This window comes from Pseudophryne corroboree, chromosome 2, assembly GCF_028390025.1.
Source record: "Pseudophryne corroboree isolate aPseCor3 chromosome 2, aPseCor3.hap2, whole genome shotgun sequence".
NCBI classification, from domain to species: domain Eukaryota; kingdom Metazoa; phylum Chordata; class Amphibia; order Anura; family Myobatrachidae; genus Pseudophryne; species Pseudophryne corroboree.
In genome coordinates this window covers 238,969,469-238,993,365 of record NC_086445.1, presented here as the reverse complement: position 1 = coordinate 238,993,365, position 23,897 = coordinate 238,969,469, and the positions used below count along the sequence as shown (strand labels likewise).

The 23,897-nt window shown below is 40.7% G+C and overlaps 1 protein-coding gene and 1 long non-coding RNA gene across 5 annotated transcripts in view; one reads left to right on the top strand and one right to left on the bottom strand.

Moving 5' to 3' along the window:
- Positions 1 to 3,787: 3,787 nt before the first annotated feature.
- LOC135012509 (uncharacterized) overlaps positions 3,788 to 23,897 on the bottom strand; it is a 68,302-nt gene continuing 48,192 nt past the window's right edge. Inside the window, exons 2-3 of the long non-coding RNA XR_010211458.1 lie at positions 4,426 to 4,543; positions 3,788 to 4,155 (exon numbers count right to left, since the gene is read on the bottom strand). This is a non-coding gene — a long non-coding RNA (uncharacterized LOC135012509). The remainder of the gene's footprint in view (positions 4,156 to 4,425; positions 4,544 to 23,897) is intronic.
- Positions 4,787 to 23,897, top strand: part of RBMS2 (RNA binding motif single stranded interacting protein 2) — a 159,824-nt gene continuing 140,713 nt past the window's right edge. For all 4 annotated transcript variants that reach the window (XM_063952549.1, XM_063952551.1, XM_063952548.1 and 1 more), the window contains exon 1: positions 4,787 to 4,901. In XM_063952549.1, the coding sequence (XP_063808619.1) occupies positions 4,836 to 4,901 (66 nt within the window). In that variant the 5' untranslated portion in view covers positions 4,787 to 4,835. The remainder of the gene's footprint in view (positions 4,902 to 23,897) is intronic.

Genomic DNA, 23,897 nt, shown 5'->3' with positions numbered 1-23,897 from the left:
TTGCCCATAGATACCGATTAGATTCTAGATATAATTTATCTAGTACATTCTATAAAATTAAAGCTAGAATTTAATTGATCAATTAAAAACTAAACTGCAATCTAGACCAATATTTCTCAAATCAGGGCTTTAGTTCAGTAACTCTCACAGTCCTGCTGTTTCCAACTAAAAAAAAAATGTCCAGTATCAGACCTTTGCTCACCCAGGATGCTACTTAGACCCTCATCCACTTACTTGTCATCTCCCGATTGGACTACTATGATCTCCTCCTATTTAGCCTCCATGACAAATGCCTCTCCTCTCCAATCTATCCTCAATGCTGCTGGCCTGGCTCATCTTCCTCTACAAACGTACTATGTCCACTTCCCCTCTCTTACAACCCTACACTGGCTCCCCTTCCCATTCTGGATCCAATTCAAGCTTCTCACACTCGCAAAGCCCTCACCCATTCCTCTACCATTTACATATCTGACCTGAGCTCCCTTTACACTCCCACCTGCACTCTGAGTTCCACAAATGAATGCCGTCTCTCCTGCCAACTGATTACTTCTTCCCATTCCTGCCTCTAAGATTTTGTCCGTGGTGCTTCTTACCTCTGGAATTCTCTACCTCTCCCTGTCAGACTCCCCATCTCTCTACAAAACATTAAATGGGCTCTCAAGACCCATTTCATCAAACCCAGCCAACTCTTCTCCTAACCCTCTGTTACATGCTCACTGTCTACCCCATCTGTGTCACCCCTGTCTGTCTGCTCCTCCCCTTCAGAATGTCAGCTCTCCCGAGCAGGGCCCTCTCCCCTCATGTGCTTTTCCCTCTATTAGATTATTTTCTACTCCATACCCCCTACAATGGCACCTAACCCCCAGTTTCCTTCACCTTGATGTCTCAGTATCCTGTCCCCTGATGCAGCAATGTTTATATATCCTGTACTTGTCCTACATTGTCTTCTACTGTAAGTCACTGTTTACTTGTTTTTGCTAATTTTTTTATGCACTTTGTTCTGCGCTGCGGAACCCTTCTGGTGCCATATAAATAAAGGAAAACAATAATAATAGTGCATGACTCCTACTTAAAGCATACATGTGTTAATCACTAACTGACACATTTAAAAAAAAATCACAGATAAGATGCATTGTTCTGGGGGATAAGACACAAGCTTTTTAAGCAATAAATATGGTCTGCATTTAATAGATTCATCACTCACCCCTCATCTGGATAGATATTTGACCACCTGATACTGCAGATTGAGCAGAATGTGGAGTTATGGATGTATTGGATGAAGGGGACTGTTCTCTTCCCCCTAGAACAATTTTGTATGTTGCTTTTTGCTTTGATACCTGCATCTGTAACATATTGATCTAGTCTAAACAGTACTGGCCCTTTATTCCTCTTTATACTATTATATCCTTTTACAAAAACTTTTGCTAAAAAAACTTTCATTTAACAAAACTAAAACAAAGCGTATTTAGATGTGACCAGGCTAAAAATAAAAAAAGCATTATCTTTTACAAACAACAAAAATACAAACCAAAAACAGAGTTACCTACTTTGTGTACTTGTCTAGTAATGTATTTTCAGGAATGTAATATTCTTGCTAATGACTTGCAAACATACCTTGAATATTTCCACACCTTGTAATAACTTATTGATATTGTTATATATTGCTATTTTGTGTGATCCTTTCAATAAACATATATAAAAAAAAAAAAAACACACAGAGTTACCCAGAAGCTCATTCACACAGGAAGGAACATCTCATGCTACCAGCTATCCCCTTTGTAGTGGTAGAGTTATGACATGTATGTGAAGCTGGCCTGGGAGTGAGCAGAGTGACCTGGAAATCCCAATAAAGTGCTCATTCCTGGGCTGGCTTCCTCTACATGTGCACAAGGCACTATGGGGGTCATTCCGAGTTGTTCGCTCGCTAGCAGTTTTTAGCAGCCGTGCAAACACATTGTCGCCGGTCACCGGGGAGTGTATTTTCGCTTTGCAGAAGTGTGAACGCCTGTGCAGCAGAACGCTTGCAAAAACATTTTGTGCAAAACAAGACTAGCCCTGTAGTTACTTATCGTGTGCTTTGTTTCTAACATTGGAGGGATGGCTTTTGACGTCACACACCCGCCCAGCGTTCGCCCAGCCACACCTGCGTTTTCCCTGGCACGCCTGCATCTTTCCAAACACTCCCAGAAAATGGTCAGTTGCCATCCAGAAACACCCCCTTTCTGTCAATCTTCTTGCAGCCCCCAGTGCGACTGAAAACGTTGCTAGAACCTGTGCAAAACCACAATTCTCTTTGTACCTGTACGTCGCGCGTGCGCATTGCGGTGCATACGCATGCGCAGATTAGCTGATTTTTCCACTGATCGCTACGCAGCGGACAACGGCAGCTAGCGATTAACTCGGAATGACCCCCTATGTACTAAAGAAAAAGGATAACGCTAGGGAACCTGCTGACAGATTCCCATTTAAAAAGCAAATTAATGAATAAACAACAGCAATTATCAAACTGCCATCACAACCAGTTAATAATTGTTTAATTATGATGCTGGACCCATTCTGCTCATTCAGTGGAATATACCATTCCAATATTTATGAGTGTACATATAACAACTCAACTAGAATATAACGGTGCTAAAACATATAAGTATTTCTAAGAGGTTTTACTTAGAGCATTTAGTAATTGTCTTTAAAAGTTGCCTACATGTTCTCTGTGTCCTTGGAAACATTTAAAAAAGAGAAAATAAAGATAAAAAATAGTTTAATTTACAGTATGTTGGAGTTTGGAGTCACAGAGCTTTTTTGCAGTTCAAATGCTCATGTGCAATATTGTGTATACTGTAAGAGCTATCTGCTGGGTTTCTGGTGAAGAGAATACTTTCCCATCATCAGAGCATGGGCTTTGAAAGAGAAGAATCACTAAAAGCAAACACTGCTCTTATATAAAGGAGTATTTTCTACAAACAAAATCAACACAATTAATATTCTTATTCAATAGAATGTTAGAAAACGTACCTAGAATGAACGCACTTGTTCTGAGTTAATACATAAGAGTACATAAGTAATTATATCCTTTTTATAATATTTTTTTCATGATTTATTCTTCATGCCTTTGGCACTACATGTAAATTATAGAAAGGATACGGAGCAGGAAAACATCATATAGAAGTGTAAATAATGTTTTGATGGTTTCAGGAAAATTAAGTAAAAAATACTTGTAAAGCTAATTTCCTTTTTTCCGTAATTGTTTACTCTAATTGTTATATGATGTTTTACATACAACAGTATCACTGTATGTGGTGTAGGGGTATACTGTAAGACATTTGTTACTATGTATGAAATGTTTATATGTCATGGTGGAGGTTTTTGTATGTTCTGTATTTTGCATATGGACAGTGATGATTTAGTCAGCTAAGTGACGTTAAATAAATGTACACCACGAACACACTTATAAAATAGAAATATTCAAATATGCCAATAAAATACTACCATTATAGCTTCCTAGTACCCATAACAGTACTTTCAGAGTAGATAGTTCCTGTTAGATTTTTTTATTGGCCAAGACATTTCATAGCTACCCTTATAAAAAAAATAATATTTTAAATTAAATGCTGTAAATCTGTTGTGAGAAAATTTAATATATATATAAAAAGATCACCTTAATTATATGATGTTTTTCATTTTTACATTATATATTCAGGTTCCACAAAACATTCAGTGCAAAAAGTTTACTTTTCAAAAATTTAAAAACAGAACACACACTGTAGCAATTTCACTGAAATCCCAAATAATAAAAAGAAAAGCAAATATATGAAATCACTACTGTTTTAAATAAAACCTTTTCAGCAAATCTAAGTCAGATTTAATAGTTTTTATATACAGTGTATATATATATATATATATGTACACACACACACACACACACACACACACACACACACACACACACATAAATCGTACTTCTCTGCATGTTTCTTCATAATAAAAATATGATACTGAACCCAGTAGTTTTGAGAATAACCTGGAAGATATAATATCACGTATATATTTAGTACAACTCTTTCATTTAGAATGTACTCCATGTTGGCATTGACCCGTTTTGCTTGAGTATGTCAGTTGCTCAAGTTGATAACGTCTCTATGGCTTCAAGAATAAACACTGAAAGAATACAAGTTAAACCAAACATTAATGATAACATCATACAACAGTAATCAACATTAAATTCTAACACATTATTGGGGTGGGGAATAGTGTAGTAATAAACCATGCTCCAATAATTCATTATCAGTAGTTTATAATAAGAAAAACTTGCGGAAGAGCTTATATTGTGCACATGTAATCTATTCTTTTATTTGCTTTGATGGTTTATTTAGATATTAAGAAGTATGATTCCCAATGTACATTAATTTTATGCCTCCTAACACTTACCTTGTCTCGAGATAAACAATATTGATAGTGATGACACACCACAACAAATTCATATTTTGTAAACACTGCTGAAAATGTCACCCTTTTGTCTTATTTCTCTTGATTACTTTGAGTTCACCTAAATGCACACAAAGGTTAAACATTAAATGAGTTTTTTTTGCAACTGTAATTCCAAAGCAGAATCAACAATGTTGTGTATTTTACATTTATCTCAATTTGCATAGTAAACTTCCTCGGCAAAGAAGAGGTTAAACCAAGAATTCTCCCCCCTCCCTTTCCACACACTCCCTTCCTTTGCTGACAGAGGGCACTAGGACCCTGCAGGCCTGCACTATAGGCTGCGTGACGTCAGAGGGCTGGACAGAACTGCCAGTCTCCTGTGACCCATCTCCCTGTACCTTAAAGGAAAAATGCTGCTGTCTGTCCCTCCAAGGGCAGGGATCGCCTCTTTCAGCTACACCAGGAGCCATAAGAAGGTAACCCAGCTTAGCGTACTTGTCTTGTGCCAGCTTACCACCTCTGCACTCACTCATTTACTAACAGGCCCATACCAGTCCTTTAAAATGGTTCACAAATGATTTGTCTGGGAGTCAGTTTACCCTTGTAAAAGAAGTGGGGGGGCTGGGTTCTTGATGTGCAGAACACTAATGCTAGTGAGTGCCTGTACTTCTGCATAAAAGTATGTATACCTCTGTATGTGGCTAATCAGGAAGTGTATACTGTTGCCTTTATTTGTCTGGTGGCTGGGGTTTAAAGGCAAAAATAAAAAAAATAAAAAAATAAAAAAAATATCTGTCAATGTCTTGCAAAGCTACTAATACAGCGATGTTCAGGGGGGCAACGTGGATTGTGCAGTTTATGGTATGTGAGCTGTGTGTGGTTATGTAGCTAGATGATTTGGAAGTAAGAGAGGCACAGAGGAAGGGCATTCACAGGGAGAGAGAGAGAGGCGCACCCAGAGGCAGGCAGACAGGGAAGAGACACAGAGAGATTGTGTGTGTGTGTGTGTGTGTGTGTGTGTGTGTGTGTGTGTGTGTGTGTGTGTGTGTGTGTGTGTGTGTGTGTGTGTGTGTGTGTAAGAGACAGGCAGCTGGGGAACAGACAGTCAAAGCATAGGAAGAGACAGTAAGCTGAGAAAGGACTATAAGAATATAAGAAAGGAAAAGATAAAAAAAAAAGTACAAAGTAAAATAGAGGAAAGGTAAAAAGAGCAGACTGGTAAGCAGACAGACTCCGAATGGTCAACAAAACAAAGTATTATAAAAAAGTATAAGTCATACACAAACACTGAACCTGCTATAGTACTATTAAGCACTATGGGCAGTTCCTGTGGATCTACATGATGAGGATACCTGTTTAACCCCTTACATCCTACAACTCCCATGGGAATGTCGAACACATGAAGAACAGCAGCCCTATCTGTTATTGCTATGATTATTATAAAGGGGCCTTTGCACTTAGTTTTCCTTTGTCCATTGGGTGATCCAAATTTTCTTTCATAATATTGGCTGTAACAAATACTTAAAACATCACAGTGCTTTGCGTTTTAAAGATGGAAATATGATGAGGTCAGATACATAAACCAATTCTAAATTAATTCATGAAGGGTAACAAATTGATGATATTTAATTATACTAAGCCTTTTTAGATTTTTTTTTTAGCTTTTAGTCTGAAGGTCAACACTATAGCCAGTTGAACCATGAACCAAATATACAATATAATGAATATGTCTTTCTTGAACTTTACAATAATGGTGTACATGAAACTCCTGTACACTTACTGTATGTGTCAGCCAGTGGGTATTGTACCAATTAAAGCAATATGGCAGGATCCAATTCTGGTTATTAGTGTAAATAAGGCTTATTTACTAAGCCAATAAATGAAAATCTCTGTTGATAAATAACTGTTGCCTCTTATTGTTTACTAAACATTTACATAAAAAAGTAAAAACAAACTTTAGAAACAAAAGGATTACAGTAAAAGCTAATCACTTAATGATTTCAACAAATTATTACAAATTAATAATTATGATTTCTGCAGCTTGCTTAATACCAGTGGTTATGCTACTATGCTTCTTACACCAAAGATACAAGTATTTCTGTTGATCACTGGTTACTAGGACCAGCGAGGTGAGTGTGAACAATTACTATTATAAATTGCATAAAACACTACTAAGATATATACAGAATGATGTAAAAATGTCAACATATTTTTGGGTACATTTTATTTAATGTAATTTTGTATTTTTATTGTACAAAACGTGTGTCTGTAGTATTGAGGTGTGTTGAGCCTTTGGTTTGTTAGGAACTTTATCATTTACCATCCTAAGTGGGTGGAGATTTCTATATATAAATAGGAGGTAGGATGTTTTCTTGCCTCTGGTCAAACCAATGAAACAAGAGAAAAATACCAAAATACCACCCCTTTCACACATGCTACTGGGTAGCAAGCCGGGTCTAGCATGCCGGCAAATTACGGGTCTCAGCCCCAACCCTGGTCGTGAGCAGGGTCAGGGACCCGAGACTTCCTCCCAGGTAGTTTGCTTTCACACACAACTAAATCCTGGGCTTTTGCACGTATCCTGGGTTTTTTTCTCTCACTTTTGCCCCATCTTTCATTCTAACCCTCTGCAGCATGTATCCCTTCTACCCCATCTGTGCCACGCCTGTCTGTCTGCCCCTCCCCTTCAGAATGTAAGCTCTCACAAGCAGGGCCCCTCCCCTCGTGTGCTTTTCCCTCTCTTAGACTATTTTCTACTCCTACAACGGCACCTAATGCTTGGTTTCTGCCACTCTAATGGCTATTTCAGTGTCCTATCCCCTGATACAGAAGTGTTTATATACTCTCTATTTGTCCTACATTGTCTTATTCTGTAAGTCACTGTTTTCTTCTTTTGCTCATTTGCTTATGCACTTTGTTATGAGCTGCGGAACCCTTGTGGCACCATATAAACAATAATAATAATAATAATAATAATAATAATAATAATAATAATAATAATCTTATACCCCTTTTCCACTGTGGACCCAGGAATTTGTCAGGTCCATGACCTGACAAATTCCCTCAGCCTGGAACCGGAGGCCCCGGATCAGACTCTTTTCCACTGCCAGAAGTCTCTGGTTGATGCATGTTCATGAGCAAAAACCTGGGATTTTTACGTCCGTGGAAAAGGGGAACAAAAACGCACATCAACCTGGGATTTTTGGCAGTGGTAAAGTGTCCGACTCTGTTCTTTACCCGTGTTGGGCCAAGGGCCCGGGAATATGCTGGGTTATAGACTTGGAAACTTCCCGGGTCCACAATGGAAAAGGGATATATGTAACATTTTTGGAGTAGTCTGCACATATACAGTAATAGAAGTTTTTTTTTAAACTTTTTATCTCCAGAAGCCCTTTTGTTAATTGCTGTAATGTTATTTACTAACTAAATACACAAAGAGATAGACAGTAGCTGAATAGAAAAGAAAGGTTATGTCATAAACAATAAAACCTAAAACTGTCCACAGTGCAGTATGTAACACATTTAATATTGTACACAACTCGATATTTCTTGGAAGCCCAAAGTTTGTTCCTTACCCTGATTGAGAATCCTTGGTTTATTATATATTCTTGATACGTCTGCCAGTAACAAATGTTGAAATGGATTTGAATGATAATTGTTTACTGATATGTTCCTTACAGTAGTAGATTAAGGATAGAAGTTGTTTACAGTAGAAAGTGAACGATTTGCAGTGGGATATATCAGCGTGTGTAATAGACTGAATGCAACTAATATGTTGTGAGGTGCACAGAGTTAAAATATCAAGTCTGAAATATAGCGTAACTGTTGATTTGAAATGACTCTACATATGATACACTGTTTGTAACAGGGCTGACATTTCCAAATGATCAAACTGAGAGAGTAATAGAAAGGAATGTGACTGAGGTAATCTAACACCAAAACACCAAAACGTGAAACAAAATGCTCTTGGCTAGCAAAACACAGTCCAAATGCAAAATGTCATTTTAATGCAATAGCACAACAAGAAGATAACACAGTGGGGAGTCAGCAGAGTGTCGTGTGCTAGAAGACATTGTGCTGGCAGATACACAGTGACTGTGTCGGGCTGGCTCATTAGGATACCAGGGAAATCCTCAGTGGGCCCCACTGCCAAATGACCCTGCCCCCTTCCTCTACGCCACAGCTCTTCCTGAACTTCTTTTCCACTCTGTTTTAAATCTAGATTACTGAGCCTGGTGCTCATGGTATAGACAGATATAAAAGAGGGTGATGGAGGTGGTTGGAGTGTCAACTATTTACGTTAAACTAGCCACACCCCTATTTTGGTAAGTTGTAGACCCTTCATACCCCAGTCTGATGTGTCACAGACTACTTGCAAAATCCAATATTATATATATATATATTTTTTTTTTTATATATATTTTATATATATATATTTATACACATACATACATACATACATACATACATACATACATACATACATACATACAGACAAATGGGCAGCATTGTAGAATGACATGAAACTTAGAGGTATACATGGTTTCTCCAATATGGAGGTAGTCACTTCATATTGTCCACCATATGGCCTTATTTTGCCTCTCTATTCTCCATGTACGCCTCAATATATCCTCTTTTATTACAGTTCCGTTTTCCTTCTGTAAACAACCCCTCTTTTCATCTCCTATCTCCAAACACTCTATATTGGATCCATATCTCCCCATCTTTCTCTGTATAAATATTGTCCCGTATTTGTGTCTGATGCATCGATCTATATAGACAAACTGAATCTCAAAAGTGTCTGACTCAAAAATCTGTAGCTTCACATGTTTCAATGTTTTTGGCATATGTAGATGTGTATGAGAAGCTCTGTTTTATTATAATTAGTATCCTGCAATCTGCCAATATGTGTGCACATCAATGAAAACATGCAAAAGTGTCTTTAGCAAATGATAAATAGGATTTTTTTGGCCATCTGAAATGTTGTAAGTAACTGATGCCATCTGCTTCCACGTGCCAGTGACATCATACAAGTATTATTACTATCTGTTATCGTGCCACAAGAAATGTATACTGAAGTATATAGGGGACAGAACAACCTGATCCAGATAAGCTCTCTATCTATCTAAATATGTATCTCCAGGGTCGGACTGGCCCACAGAGGAACAGGGAAAACCACCGGTGGGCCCCACTGCCTGTGGGCCCTCCTCCTCTAAGGATCAGGTTCCAGACTCTATCCTAGTGCACTTGAATTATGCATTATACTTATGTTACATTATACTTCACAAGAATATGGTTTATCATATATTTACCAAGAGGAACAGAACATGTACTCTGTAATGGTTATTCAAACCTCTGTGGTGGCTGGCCACGCCCCAGTGGAGCCTGGCCACACCCTTAAGCATTGGCCACTACTACAGCATCCCCCCGGTGGGCCCTTCATGCCCCAGTCCGACACTGTGTATCTCATCATTACAGTGTACAGATTACACAATTACAAAAACATCAAAGTTAGAACCTGCTCCCAAGATCTTACAATCTAGAGGATTATCTGTCTGTTTAGGAAATTATTTTAATTAATTAAAGCTTTTCTGATCAACATAGTGCTACTGACATCCGGCATCCCATCCGCCGGGAATACCTATGTATTCCGCTATATGGGATGCAGTTAATTTGCCAGCTGTCGGGATCCCGGCAGTCATGATACCGATGCCAAAATCCCAACAGCCGACCATGCAGACACCCGGAATCCCGGCGCACAGGTGCTATTCCCACTCGTGGGTGTCCACGACACCCATAGAGTGAGAATAGAACTTGTGGCGAGCGCAGAGAGCCACCGAGCCTGCAAGAGGTCTCTTGGCGCTCGCCCTGGCCCTGCTGCTGGCATTCTGGTGGGCAGGATGCTGCTGTTGGGATACTAACAGCCGGCATCCCATCAACCGGGAAAACCAGAGCCGGCCCTAACCAAAATAATGCCCTAGGCAAGATTTTGGCTGGTGCCCCCTAACACCACCGCTAGTTCCACCTCTGACCCTGCACCCCTTTCCCAGCACCATCACCCCTCACCCATAGCAGTCCTTATTTTGGTGTTCCCACCCCCTATATTTTAAACAGGAACATTGCACACATCTGGTGCACAGCCCAAAAAGATGTGTGTTTTTGCTGGCAAGGGACATGGCCACACAATAGTGCCCCCAGTTCAAATTATGCCACACAGTAGTGCAACTTTATTAACAGTTTATCATGTGATAGTGTCCCTAATTCATGTTACATCACACAGTAGTACCACTTTACCTTATATACATTACTCCTCACAGTAGTGCCCCTTATTCACATTGCATCACACTGAGTTGCTCCTTATGCACATTACACCACACCATATTGCTCTTTATTCACACTAGAAAACACAGTAGTGCCCTTTCTATACGTTAAGCTACACAGTAGAGCACCTTATACACATAATGCCACACATTAGTAATGCATTTATACACATAATACCACACAGTAAAGCCCCTTACACATATGACACACATTATTAATGTCCTTATAAACATAATGCGCCTTACACATTATGCCAACCTTTATTAATGCCCTTATACACATAATGATACACATAATGTCCCTTACACATATGCCACAGATTATAAATGCATTTATACACATGACACACTTATTGCCCCTTACACATATGTCGAACACTATTACACAACCAACCCACTCACACAAACACAGCAGTCACACGGCCACTAACACTGTGACCTCTGCCTCTGCTTGGATACAGATGTGTCCTCATACATCTTGCCTCAGTGCGACATGGAGCAGGAGATGCCTGGCGTGACTCAACTGGCAACTCTGCTAACGGCAGATGCCTATTTTTGATGAAAATGCATCTTGTTTGCATTACTATGTGGCTAGGATGCACATGCAGCTTCTGCTGATTAAAATGATATGCTGCATGCCTATATACTGTGTGCGACTGTGGCTGTATCTGCATACAGAATAATACACACAGAATATAGGCATGCCGCATATCATTTTAATCAGCAGAAGCTGCTTGTGCCCCTAGGCATGCCAAATGTTGCCAGGTTTGCCTATGCCTAGGGTCGGCTCTGGGGAAAACGTTTGGCTTTCTGCTAGATAGGAAGATAAGGTATTGCTTTTCCTGTAATCCAAATTACTATACTTTTGAGAGATTTGAAAGATATGATGCCTGGGATGAAGGCAGCGTGTGACTGGACCGACGTCATAGTTAGCCACATTCTCATGGGAGTGTACCCCATCTCTTCAAATTGTCCTAACCATTGTTACATGCAGAAATTTGGCTTTATATCATGACAAACAGAATGCATATGGAGATTGAAATATGGATCATTTGATCAGTCTGGTGAATAGATAGCCCGTATACAGACATTTACATAACTTATGTAAATAATCGGTTTATGCTGCGCAATATGTCAAACAGCTGAGTGGATGAAGTATGATTGTCAATGGTATAAGCTCAGTGGAATACTTGCTAACCAGTGGCATTCCTTAGCTTATTTGTATATCCTATATAATAAAAGGCTAACGCTGCTCCTCACCTCAATTCAAGTGTTTTGCGCGTCGTCGGCCACTAGATAGTGCCCAATGGCGCAATTCAAATGTTGCTTCATTTGGTTGTGTACAGCCGCCGGCACTGGCATTGCTGTTATGTTGTTCCGTCATTTTGACAGCCTGCTAACTATTTTTTTATATATTAATTAGTTAGAATACTTGTGGTCTTTTGCCGATGAAATAACAATTGATATTCCAGGGTTAAAGCAAATTCATAGCTTCTTTTTATACAAAATTGAGTAATGGACTAAACTGTGTCTTTATATTAAATACATCAAAATGTAGAATAATGTACGTGGGATACAAGAATCTAAAAGGATAGAAGCCAAATTGTTCAGTTCAAGTATATAGTCAGGCAGGCAGAGTTCAGGCAAGGTCAACGGGTAAGATGTCTGCTGCAGACACAGATAAACAGCAGGAAAAGTTCACAGAACAGGAGGTAACTGTGGTTCTAGGTACAATAGGAGCAACACAGTAGCACAAAAGCAGCAGCACAGCAGAAGGCATTGCTCTTAGCTAGGCATGAACATTGAAAGGCTGGCATTGAATGGTAGAAGGGTTTTTGCCATCGTATATATTTCTGTGGTCTAGTCTTTAATGATAGTACTTGGCCTCAGACTCATAGTTGCAGGATGGGCGTTGCCACTGCATTAATTCCTGATTGGCTCTTTGAGACAGTGAGAGGTGAGGACCATTCATTTTGCCTAGTGCTGGTAGGAGTCTTCATCTGGGACCACCTCCAATGAACAATTAACAAGTTAAGAAGCAACCAGGCAGCTCTCTTAGGCCTGGGGAAAATAAAGAAATGATCGTTAGAAAATAGTTTCCATCCATTTTATGGTGGAAAACCTTGCAATGCTGTCATCAGATGGAAAAAGTACTCCATCTGAACAACACCATTGATGGTTCCCAACCACTAACTATTGATGGGCAGCCCTACACTTGGCGGGATAGGCTCCATACAGAGGTTTTCCAAATTCTATGTATTTAATGGAATCAATGGTGGGGGAAGTTGGATTGCCCTCTTTCAGAAGTAATGAGCTAGAACTCCACCACCATTGTATTAGACTGAACAAGGATACTGCACATCATGCAAACAGGCTTACCTCCAGGCTTGCCTGTTCTTTTATTCCTCCCCTTTAAGAGATCCCAGAAGGGAGTTCAAGGGGGAAATGTACTAAGCCTTGAAAATAGATACATTTCACAATAATAAAGTACCAGACAATCAGCTCCTAACTACTATGTTACAGGCTGGGTTTGAAAAATGACAATTAGGAGCTGGTTGGTTGGTACTTTATCACCGTGCAATTTAACACTTTTCACTACATCTGGCCCCAAGTGAGAAATACATAGGGTGTAGTAATGCAATTTGAATCACTGCAGATTCACCCCCTGCTGTACAATAATATAATTTGCATGGGATCAGTATGAAATACCGATGGTCAGGATGCCAGTCGTCAGTGTACAGACAATGGCATCATGGCCATCAGTATGCCTGCAGCGGGCGAGCGCAGAGAGTCCCCTTGCGGTCTCACTGCACTCACCATGCTGCGGGCGTGATGGCTCGCTGCGCTTGACTCAGGTTCTATTCCCACTCTATGGGTGTCATGGACACCCACAAGTAGGAATAGCCCCTGTGAGTCGGGATTCTGTCTGGCGGCATTGTCAGAAGTCGGGATTCTGACCACCGGGATCCCGACTGCTGGCAATTTAACTGCACCTCATTTGCACAATGGCTCAATAGGTAGCGGGGCTGCAAATCATATAATCAAGACCCCATTCTACTCTTCAAAGTGTCCTCAAAATCTGGGAGTCTCCAGGCATTTGGGGAGAGTGGTCAACTATGCCTCAGGCCAAACATGTTTTACCGATACATGAGAGGTGGAATTTAGGAACATATATTCTGACATACAGAGAGTTCCCACTAATGCAGATTAAGCAACTAACACTTTCATTTCACTAAAATCTATTGCTTTCATCCTCTGGAATGTGATGAGTACATCTTAAATATTTGTTGACACTGATAATGAAATGTGATCATTCTGACAGGCAAGTTTTATAGTTAGTCTTAAGTGGATTTCCATAGCCAGAAATTTTTGTTGACGGATGATAGTTGAGTATGATATCTTATTCACAGGTTTAGCAGTGTGAGTGACATATTCCATTATTAAATGGCAATGGCAATATTTAGCAGCTATAACTACATGTGTGGTATTATGGCACCATCGACTAAAGAGAACATTAATGTTTACCTTTGTCAGGCAGTGAAAATTTCCAACGCTAAACCATGTTCATGTGTTACACAAAGCCATGTTCATGGTTTATTACCCATTTAAGGCCTAGTAAAGGGGATAAGACTTCAAATAGGATATATATTAGACTCTGTAAAGTCACAGAGCTCAGTCTGCAGACAAGGTCAGCATTGCGACCCTAACATCAGAGGTTGGATACAGAAAGTATACCATTGCCAGCACACTGGGCAGCCATTTTGTAGGCTGAAATAACTTTAATAATAATGCATCAACTCACTAGGAGACAGTGACATCACTAAGCCATGCGGATAGTTCCTGAATATTAGTACAGCCCAAACTATATATATTCTTTAGAAATGAAATACGCTTTCCTAGTTCCACATAAAATTTGTTGGATATAAAACACTTTATGTGCTTGCTGAAAGGACGTAGTATTATTAAAAGACTGTATTATACTTTTTGTGCCATTGTGATGAATGCATGAGTTGTATGGGTATATACATTTAGCTATAATGCTTACATGGTGAACCAGACATAAGCTGGGTACACATGGGACGATCTAGCCAATTAATTTGGCTAGATAGGTCATTGAACGATAATATTGTTCCGTGTGTACAGGCTAGATCGTTCACTAGGCGCGCTGACGAGGGTAAACGCAATAGCGGATCTTGCTACGGGCAAGAAGGTTTTTTGCCCTGGGCGCCACCTTCCGGAGGGCGCCGCCGCCGTGGCAAGATCTGCTACTGGTGTCGCCCGGTGCTGTGTAGATGCGGTGCACGATGAAGTCACCGTGCATGCACTGCATTGTGGGAGCGGCACATAGACGCTAGAGGTCATAATTGACCTCCAGTGTCTATGCGGTGCTATGGGAGAGACGTCATGACGTCTGTCCCTTAGATCCGAGGAGCAGCGCCGGCGGGCGGAGACGGAGGGCAACAGTGGTCGGGAAGCAGGAGCGACGATTGTGAGTATTAATTTTTATTTTTTATTTTTTTTGTAAGCGGCGCAACTAAGGGGCACAATTCTACAGGGGGCACAGTACTGGGGGCAATACTACTGGGGGCACAACTCTACAGGGGGCACAGTACTGGGGGCAATACTACTGTGGGCACAGCTATAGGGGGCACAGTACTGTGGGCACATCTACTGAGGGCACAGCTACAGGGGGCATAACTGACCACGCCCCTTCTCCATGAAGCCACGCCCCTATTTTTTGCCCTGGGCACCACAAGGTCTAGATCCGGCCCTTGGTAAACGACAAAATCGTTGATAGACTGTGCAGCAAGGTCAATTTTGGCAAGATCGTTCATGATCATTCACTGTCTACACCAGTGGTGGCCAACGCGTGGCTCTAGAGCCACATGTGGCTCTTTCTTTATTCAAATGTGGCTCCCAACACTCAAAGTCACGTGACCACAAGAGATCTGTAAACCACTGCACTCCAGCCAGACATGCAGCAGCACTACGTAGACTGAGAACTGAGGGAGCTAAATACACATGGGGGAGCTGGTTGGAGTGACACAGGCGGGTGCTGGCTGGAGTGACACATGGGGGAACTAAAGTGTATTATGTGAATCTGGCTTTTCAATATATTTTATGCAAATCTGGCCTTTTCAATGATTTGATGTAGAAGTGGCTTTTTCATTGTATTTTATGTTGGATCTGGCTTTTTCAATGTATTTTATACCAGGGGCGTGGCCTAGCAGGCACAAGGTCACACCCCATTTTTGCAAGTGCGCCTTCGGCTCGAAGACGGCTCTTTGATGTACCTAACAAGATTTGGCTCTTTGTCTCTGACTGGTTGGCCAGCCCTGGTCTACACAGTGTGCACGAACGATGAACGATTTTGGCTAGATGATGTCATCTAGCCACTAAGAAAATATTTAAATTTGGAGCCAAAAACCATCTAGGTAAGATCTTTGAAAGATTGAAAGATTAGGCTAGATCTTTCCATGTGTATACTCTAGATCGTTGAGTCAGGAGCAGGGAGCTGAAAGTAAAAGATTTTATCTTTCGGTCTTTCAGTCTTTCAGTGTGTACTCAGCTTGACTATTGCAGCTACAATCAGTGATTTCCATTGTAGTCTCATTATATCAGGCTGTAAAATGTCTAGCTGTGAAGTTACAACATGCATGATGCAACTTGCTCCTAAAATGGCACAAAAAGCCTTTTATATGACAAACTGCATGTTCCTACTGGATAATGCAGATATCCCCTCCATTTTAGATGCTTACAACAGCATGTACAGTACATCTCCAAAACATATTGGGAATACACAGGAGTACTGAAGTATACAAAGTGATTTACATTGTGCATTATTTAGACTCTTGCTTGACCTTAATCTTTGCACACATACAACTGATAGCTAGTCTGCAGGAAAAGTCTACACTTCTGTTATTTAAGATGCCGATTTTTTCTGCTGTTGTGTATCTCCCTAATGGACCTTCTGTATTTATCAAGATGTGGCAATAGCCATGATTTTCTATTGTTACTTATCACAGCGATAGAAAAAAAATGGTGATAATAGTACAAGGATTGCAGTGGTTTATACATCCTTCTTATACCTGGAATCTTTCTGTGATGAAACCTGGCAAATCTAATTGCTGGCTGGTAACCCCTTTTAATAGCTAGGACATAGCTCACTTGAGATGGGGCTTTTAGGGGGAGATTTATCAAAACTTAGAGAGCAATAAAGTGGAGAGAGATAAAGGAGTCTATGGGGTTTATTCATGAAGCAGAGAAAAGAGCGGAGAATCAGACCAGGGGAGAAGTTGCCCATGGCAACCAATCAGCATCTCCCTTACAGTTTAAAGAATCTACTTTATAAAGGCTTCCTTTAAAGCTGATTGGTTGCCATGTGCAACTTCTCTACTGGTCCTTTTCTCCACTCTTTTCACTGCTTCATGCATAGACAGAGATATAGTACCAGCCAATAACCTCCTAACTGTCATGTTACAGGCTGGGTTTGAAAAATGAGAGTTAGGAGCTGGTTGGTCGGTACTTTATCTCTGTCCACTTTATCTCTTTCCAAGGCTAAGTACATAGATCCCAAAGTACCAACTCATCGGCTCCTAACTGCCATGTTACAGGCTGTGTTTGACAAAATGACAGTTTGGAGCTGATGGGTTGCTATTTTATCTCTCTCCGAACTTTGATATATCTCCCCCTTAGTCATTTAATAAATAGACAAACTTTAATGCTAATAAAATATGTGTCTTATTTTCATAGCATAATCCACATTAATTAATTTGCAGTGTTGTCCAACCAAGAAATCCGTAAAAAATATATAAATCCGCTGATTCCTGAAAGATGCTTCTTTAGATGTATCCTCAGCATATATATATATATATATATATATATATATATATATGTGTGTGTTTTTTTATATATATATATATATATATATATATATATATGTGTGTGTGTGTGTGTGTGTGTGTGTGTGTGTGTGTGTGTGTGTGTGTGTGTGTGTGTGTGTGTGTTATATATATATATATATATATATATATATATATTTATTTATTTTCTAAAGATACAAATGAGGAGAAAGTGCGCTCATAGTGCAGATAAGTATTTTAATGGATAAAACAACACTGTGTACAATCCAGGACAGGTAATTTAAAGACTCGTACCCTGATTACCCACTCTGTGGGCTGATTACCACATGATATAAATGTTTCCACAAGGCTGTCTCAATGATCGCCTACCACAGTCCGGGACACAGCACCGTCTCCAGCCGTAAACACGTCAGGATCCGTCCAGCCACCGTGCCGTGCAATCGACCAGATCAACCAGTATACTTGTGGAGAGAAGACGTCAGACAGAGCCTCCTGACGAAGTGGTATACGAAACGCGTTGGGGCGTGGTCTGTCTGACGTCTTCTCTCCACAAGTATACTGGTTGATCTGGTCGATTGCACGGCACGGTGGCTGGACGGATCCTGACGTGTTTACGGCTGGAGACGGTGCTGTGTCCCGGACTGTGGTAGGCGATCATTGAGACAGCCTTGTGGAAACATTTATATCATGTGGTAATCAGCCCACAGAGTGGGTAATCAGGGTACGAGTCTTTAAATTACCTGTCCTGGATTGTACACAGTGTTGTTTTATCCATTAAAATACTTATCTGCACTATGAGCGCACTTTCTCCTCATTTGTATCTTTAGAAAACTTATCTCCTGGAGTTCGGAGTGAATATAGGAGTAAAGTGCTGCGGTAATTAAACTTACCTGTGCCTGAAGCCCGGATTGTTGGTCTGTGGACTACCTAACATAGAGTCACCAGCGCACCTGTATATACTTGTTTCAAAATATATATATATATATATATATATATATATATAAATAAAGGAAACAAATAAGGGTGGACTATTCTCAGCACAACCACCATCATGTATATATGTTTTAGTTTCACATATGGATGAATAAGGTGACCCACATTAGTGTCGGGATTGTTGCTTTGAAGTGGAGCGCACAAAAAGGGGCATATTTTATTGCTTTCAATAATTTGTAGTGTTGTCTATAGCTTGTGTGTAAAACTGATCTACATGTATGATGAAGGGAGGGTTAAATATTAAGTAGAACCTAGTTACTGCTTTTAGAAACAATGTGCAATTACATATACAATTATTCAATACAACATAAAACAGTATTGCAGACTACAAAAGCCCACAACGATTTGAGGGAGACAGGACAGACATGACACCACAGTTACAGTATATGCGTGACAGTGTACATGATTTTGTTGTACAGGAAACAATCTCCTACTTTAACCTGTCTGGCTATACTGACGGGAAGGCGTCATTTTGCTGTTTGATTCAACATTCAGCTTGTGACTATTATGTTATATAGTAACATAGTAACATAGTATCTAAGGTTGAAAAAAGACAATTGTCCATCGGGTTCAACTTATTTGTGGTCCCCTATGCACGATTATTTTGTATAAAATTTTGACTGAAGTTGCTGACTGCCATTCCGATTAACCCCTCTTTTTTTATAATAACCATAGTGCGTGACTATGCCCCGTAACCCTGGATATCCTTATCCATTAGGAATTTATCTAACCCATTGTTAAAGGTGTTGACTGAGTTGGCCATTACAACTCCCTCAGGCAGGGAATTCCAAACACGTATCGTCCTTACCGTAAAAAAGCCTTTACGCCGTATTGTGTGGAATCTCCTCTCCTCTAACCTGAGCGAGTGTCCACGAGTTCTCTGTGTTGATCTAACCAAAAACAGGTCCTGCGCAAGATCTGTATATTGTCCCCTTATATATTTGTAAATGTTGATCATGTCCCCTCTTAATCTCCTCTTTTCCAGTGTAAACATGCCTAGTCTTGCAAGCCTTTCCTCGTATTCCAGCGTCTCCATACCCTTAATTAGTTTGGTCGCCCGCCTTTGAACCTTTTCTAGCTCCAGGGTATCCTTTTTGTAGTAAGGTGCCCAGAATTGTACACAGTATTCAAGGTGTGGGCTCACAAGTGATTTATATAACGGGAGTATAATACTCTCGTCCCTAGCATCAATTCCCCGTTTTATGCATGCTAATATCTTATTAGCCTTCTTTGCTGCAGTCCTACTTTGGGTACTACTGCTTAGTTTGCTATCTATGAGGACACCTAAGTCCTTTTCCAGTACAGAATCCCCTAATTTTACCCCATTTAGTAGGTAGGTGTTATTTTTGTTCTTGTTACCACAGTGCATTACCTTACACTTGTCTGTATTGAAGCGCATTCTCCATTTTGCTGCCCAAGCTTCTAATTTAACTAAGTCATTCTGAAGCGACTCAGCATCCCACTCCGCATTTATAACTTTACACATTTTGGTATCATCTGCAAAAATTGACACGATGCTCTCTAGACCTTCTGTTAGGTTGTTAATGAAAATATTGAACAATAGCGGTCCTAATACTGAGCCTTGCGGCACACCACTTAGCACTTCAGTCCAAGTTGAAAAAGATCCATTAACCACAACGCGCTGCTCCCTATTATCTAACCAGTTTTTGACCCAAGTGCATATTGTGCTTCCTAGCCCTGATTCTTGTAGCTTGTAGATAAGTCTCATGTGTGGTACAGTATCGAACGCTTTGGCAAAATCTAAAAAGATTACATCCACCTCTTTACCCTGATCTAGGTTTGCGCTTACTGTTTCATAAAAGCCAAGTAAGTTGGTTTGACAGGATCTGTCCTTCATAAACCCATGTTGATTCCTTTTAATGACCTTATTGACTTCAAGGAACTTCTGAATACTATCTCTTAGAATACCTTCCAATACTTTCCCCACTATAGATGTAAGACTAACTGGTCTATAATTACCTGGTTCAGCTTTACTTCCCTTTTTGAATATAGGCACTACTTCCGTTATACGCCAGTCTTTGGGAACCATACCTGATATTACTGAATCCTTAAAGATCAAAAATAGCGGTTTTGCAAGTTCAGAATGAAGCTCTATTAGAACCCTTGGGTGAATACCATCGGGACCTGGTGACTTATTAATCTTTAAATGTTTTAATCGGTCACAGACTACTTCCTCGCTTAAATAAGTACCTATCAGTGGGATATTCTCATTATTGAGATTATATGTTAGTCCCTGAATTGGGTCCTCTCTAGTAAATACTGTTGAAAAAACTAATTTAGTGTGTCCACTATGTCATTATCATTTTTGCTTAAGACTCCCAACTTGTCTTTTAAAGGGCCTATACTCTCCTTCTTTAATCTCTTGCTATTAATGTATTTAAATAATCTTTTGGGATTCGCTTTGCTTTCCTTTGCTACTAGTTTTTCAGTTTCTACTTTAGCCGCTCTTATATCCTTTTTGCATATTTTGTTACATTCCTTATAGTGCTGAATGACTCTGCTTCCCCGTCAGATTTGTATTTTTTAAATGTTCGCCTTTTCTTGCCCATAAATTCCTTAATCTTTTTGTTAAGCCACATCGGTTTATGATTTTTATTCCTTTTTTTGCTGCTCGTAGAAATAAATTTGAGTGTATTTTTAGCTAGCAGGAATTTTAGTACCTCCCATTTCTCCGTAGTATTTTTTCCTAAAAACAAACCTTCCCATTCAATATCCCTGAAAAATACCCTCATCTTATAAAAATTTGCTTTGCTAAAGTTTAGAGTCCTAGTTGAGCCAGTATAGGGCTGTTTATTGAAACTGATATTGAATGTGACCATATTGTGGTCGCTGTTTCCTATGGGTTCCCCTACTATAATACCTGATACCAAATCCCCATTATTTGTTAATACCAGGTCTAAGATTGCATTGTACCTAGTTGGTTCCTCAATTAGTTGAACTAAGTAGTTATCATTAAAGGGGGGTACACACGGAGAGATCCGTGCTTAAAATCTAAGCAATCTTGCTAGATTGCTTAGATTTTAAGCACGGATCTGCTGTGTATGCCCTCCAGCGATAGCGATGCGCGGCCCCGCGCATCGCTATCGCCGGGGCTAGATTGAGCCTGCATGCAGGCTCAATCTAGCGGGTCGCTCACTTCACCGTTGTGTGAAGTGAGCGGCACCCCGTCGGCTTTCCCCCTCGCTCAGCACATCGCGCTGTGCTGAGCGGGGTGAGAGATGTGTGCTGAACAGTCTGTGTTAAGATCGCTCAGCACACATCTCTCCCGTGAGTACCCCCCTTTAGTGTGTTTAAAAACATATTGCCCCTAGCAGTATCACATGAATAGTTTTTCCAGTTTATCTCTGGATAGTTAAAATCTCCCATCACTACTATGTCTCCTACTCCTGCTGCTCTTTCAATTTGCTTTAGTAACAATTCCTCATCAGATGCGTTGATACCAGACGGCCTATAGCATACACGCAATACTTATTTTTTTCTTCCTTTTTCCCTGCATGCAATTTCTACCCATAATGTCTCGACAGTGTCTACAGTCCCCTCCTGAATATCTTCCCGTATATCAGGTTTTAAAAATGGCTTTACGTAAAGACACACCCCTCCAACCTTTTTATTTAGTCTGTCTCTCCTAAACAGTGTATAGCCCTCTAGATTGACTGTCCAATCATGAGATTCGTCCCACCAAGTTTCAGTAATGCCTATGATATCATACTGTTTGCTTGCTGCAAGTATTTCTAGTTCACCCTTTTTACCAGTAATGCTTCTGGCGTTTACATGCATACAACTAAGATAAGTATTTTCCCTTGCGTTAGGGACATCTTTCACCTTATGTAGCAATGATGACCTGTAATCGTCATTGGTTAGTGCTTTGGTAAAATCTCTTTTAGTACCCATGTTAGTAACCTTACCGCCTGCTCTTACCCTCCCCCCAACTTCTCCCCCATTTCGTTTACTACCGCCATCTCCACTATTTTCACTGCATGACCCGTAGTTTCTAGCTAAACCCTCCCCCCAGGCTCCTAGTTTAAAATCTCCTCCAACCTTCTAACCATCCTTCCCCGCAGCACCGCTGCCCCCTCCTCAGTCAGGTGCAATCCGTCACAATAAAAGAGATGGCGCCTGACTGAGAAGTCCGCCCAGTGTTCCAGGAACAAAAACCCCTCTTTCCTGCACCAATCCCTAAGCCACACATTTACCTCCCTAATCTCCCTCTGCCTCCCTGGACAAGCGCGTGGCACGGGTAATAATTCCGAGAATATTACCTTAGATGTCCTTGCCTTCAGTTTCTTTCCTAAGTCCCTATAGTCTTTCTTAAGGACATCCCACCTTCCGCTAACTTTGTCATTGGTGCCAACGTGCACCAAGACCGCCGGGTCTTTCCCAGCCCCTCCCAACAATCTATTTACCCGGTCCGCGATGTGCCGTACCCGAGCACCCAGGAGACAACAGACTGTACGGCGATCACGGTCCCGGTAGCAGATTGCCCTATCTGCCTTCCTGATGATAGAATCCCCTACCACCACCATCTGACTAGGTACCTCACTATCTTTTATCCCAACCGCGCCAGAGGGACCGCTCCTCTGGATGCTAGAGGGAGCAGTCTCCTCCGGCACCGTCATTTCTTCACTATCATCCTCCGATTCCTCGTCCAGTCGGGCAAATTTGTTCGGGTTTGATAGTTCGGAGATGTTGAGCCTCCCCCTCTTTTTCTTCCTTCTGTGACCCAGCTGGCTACCTGATCATCATCCTCTTCTACCAGTGACCCTCCCGCAACTCCTCCACCGTTCTGTCTAAACTTCGCTCGAGATTGTGAATCTCCCTCAGTCGCGTAACGGTTTGCTCTAGATCAGTTACCTGGGCTTCCAGGGCAACCGTTCGCACACACCTCGTGCAGATGTAATCACACTGGGCCGGTAGCTCCAGGTGTGCATATTATGACTATTGTTTCAGCCCACAAATGTTAGGATATTATTTCAGTTAATTTACTTAGAAGTATGCTATCCCAGGACCATGTGTAATATTTATATGGAATGTTTCCCCTTATTTCTCAAATAAATGCAACCAAGAACCTCTTTTTATATGCATAGATGGCAAAGACCCTTGACATAGGGATGGACAACAGAAGATGGATATTGAATAGTGGTGGCGATGCCACATCGCAACGTGCCCTCTAATGGCATGTAGCCACTGCAAGGAAACTGGTCAATGGTTTCAGGAGCAAACCCTAGATTTCTATAGGGGGGGTTTCCAAATGCTTGATTTAATGCTTGAGTCAATG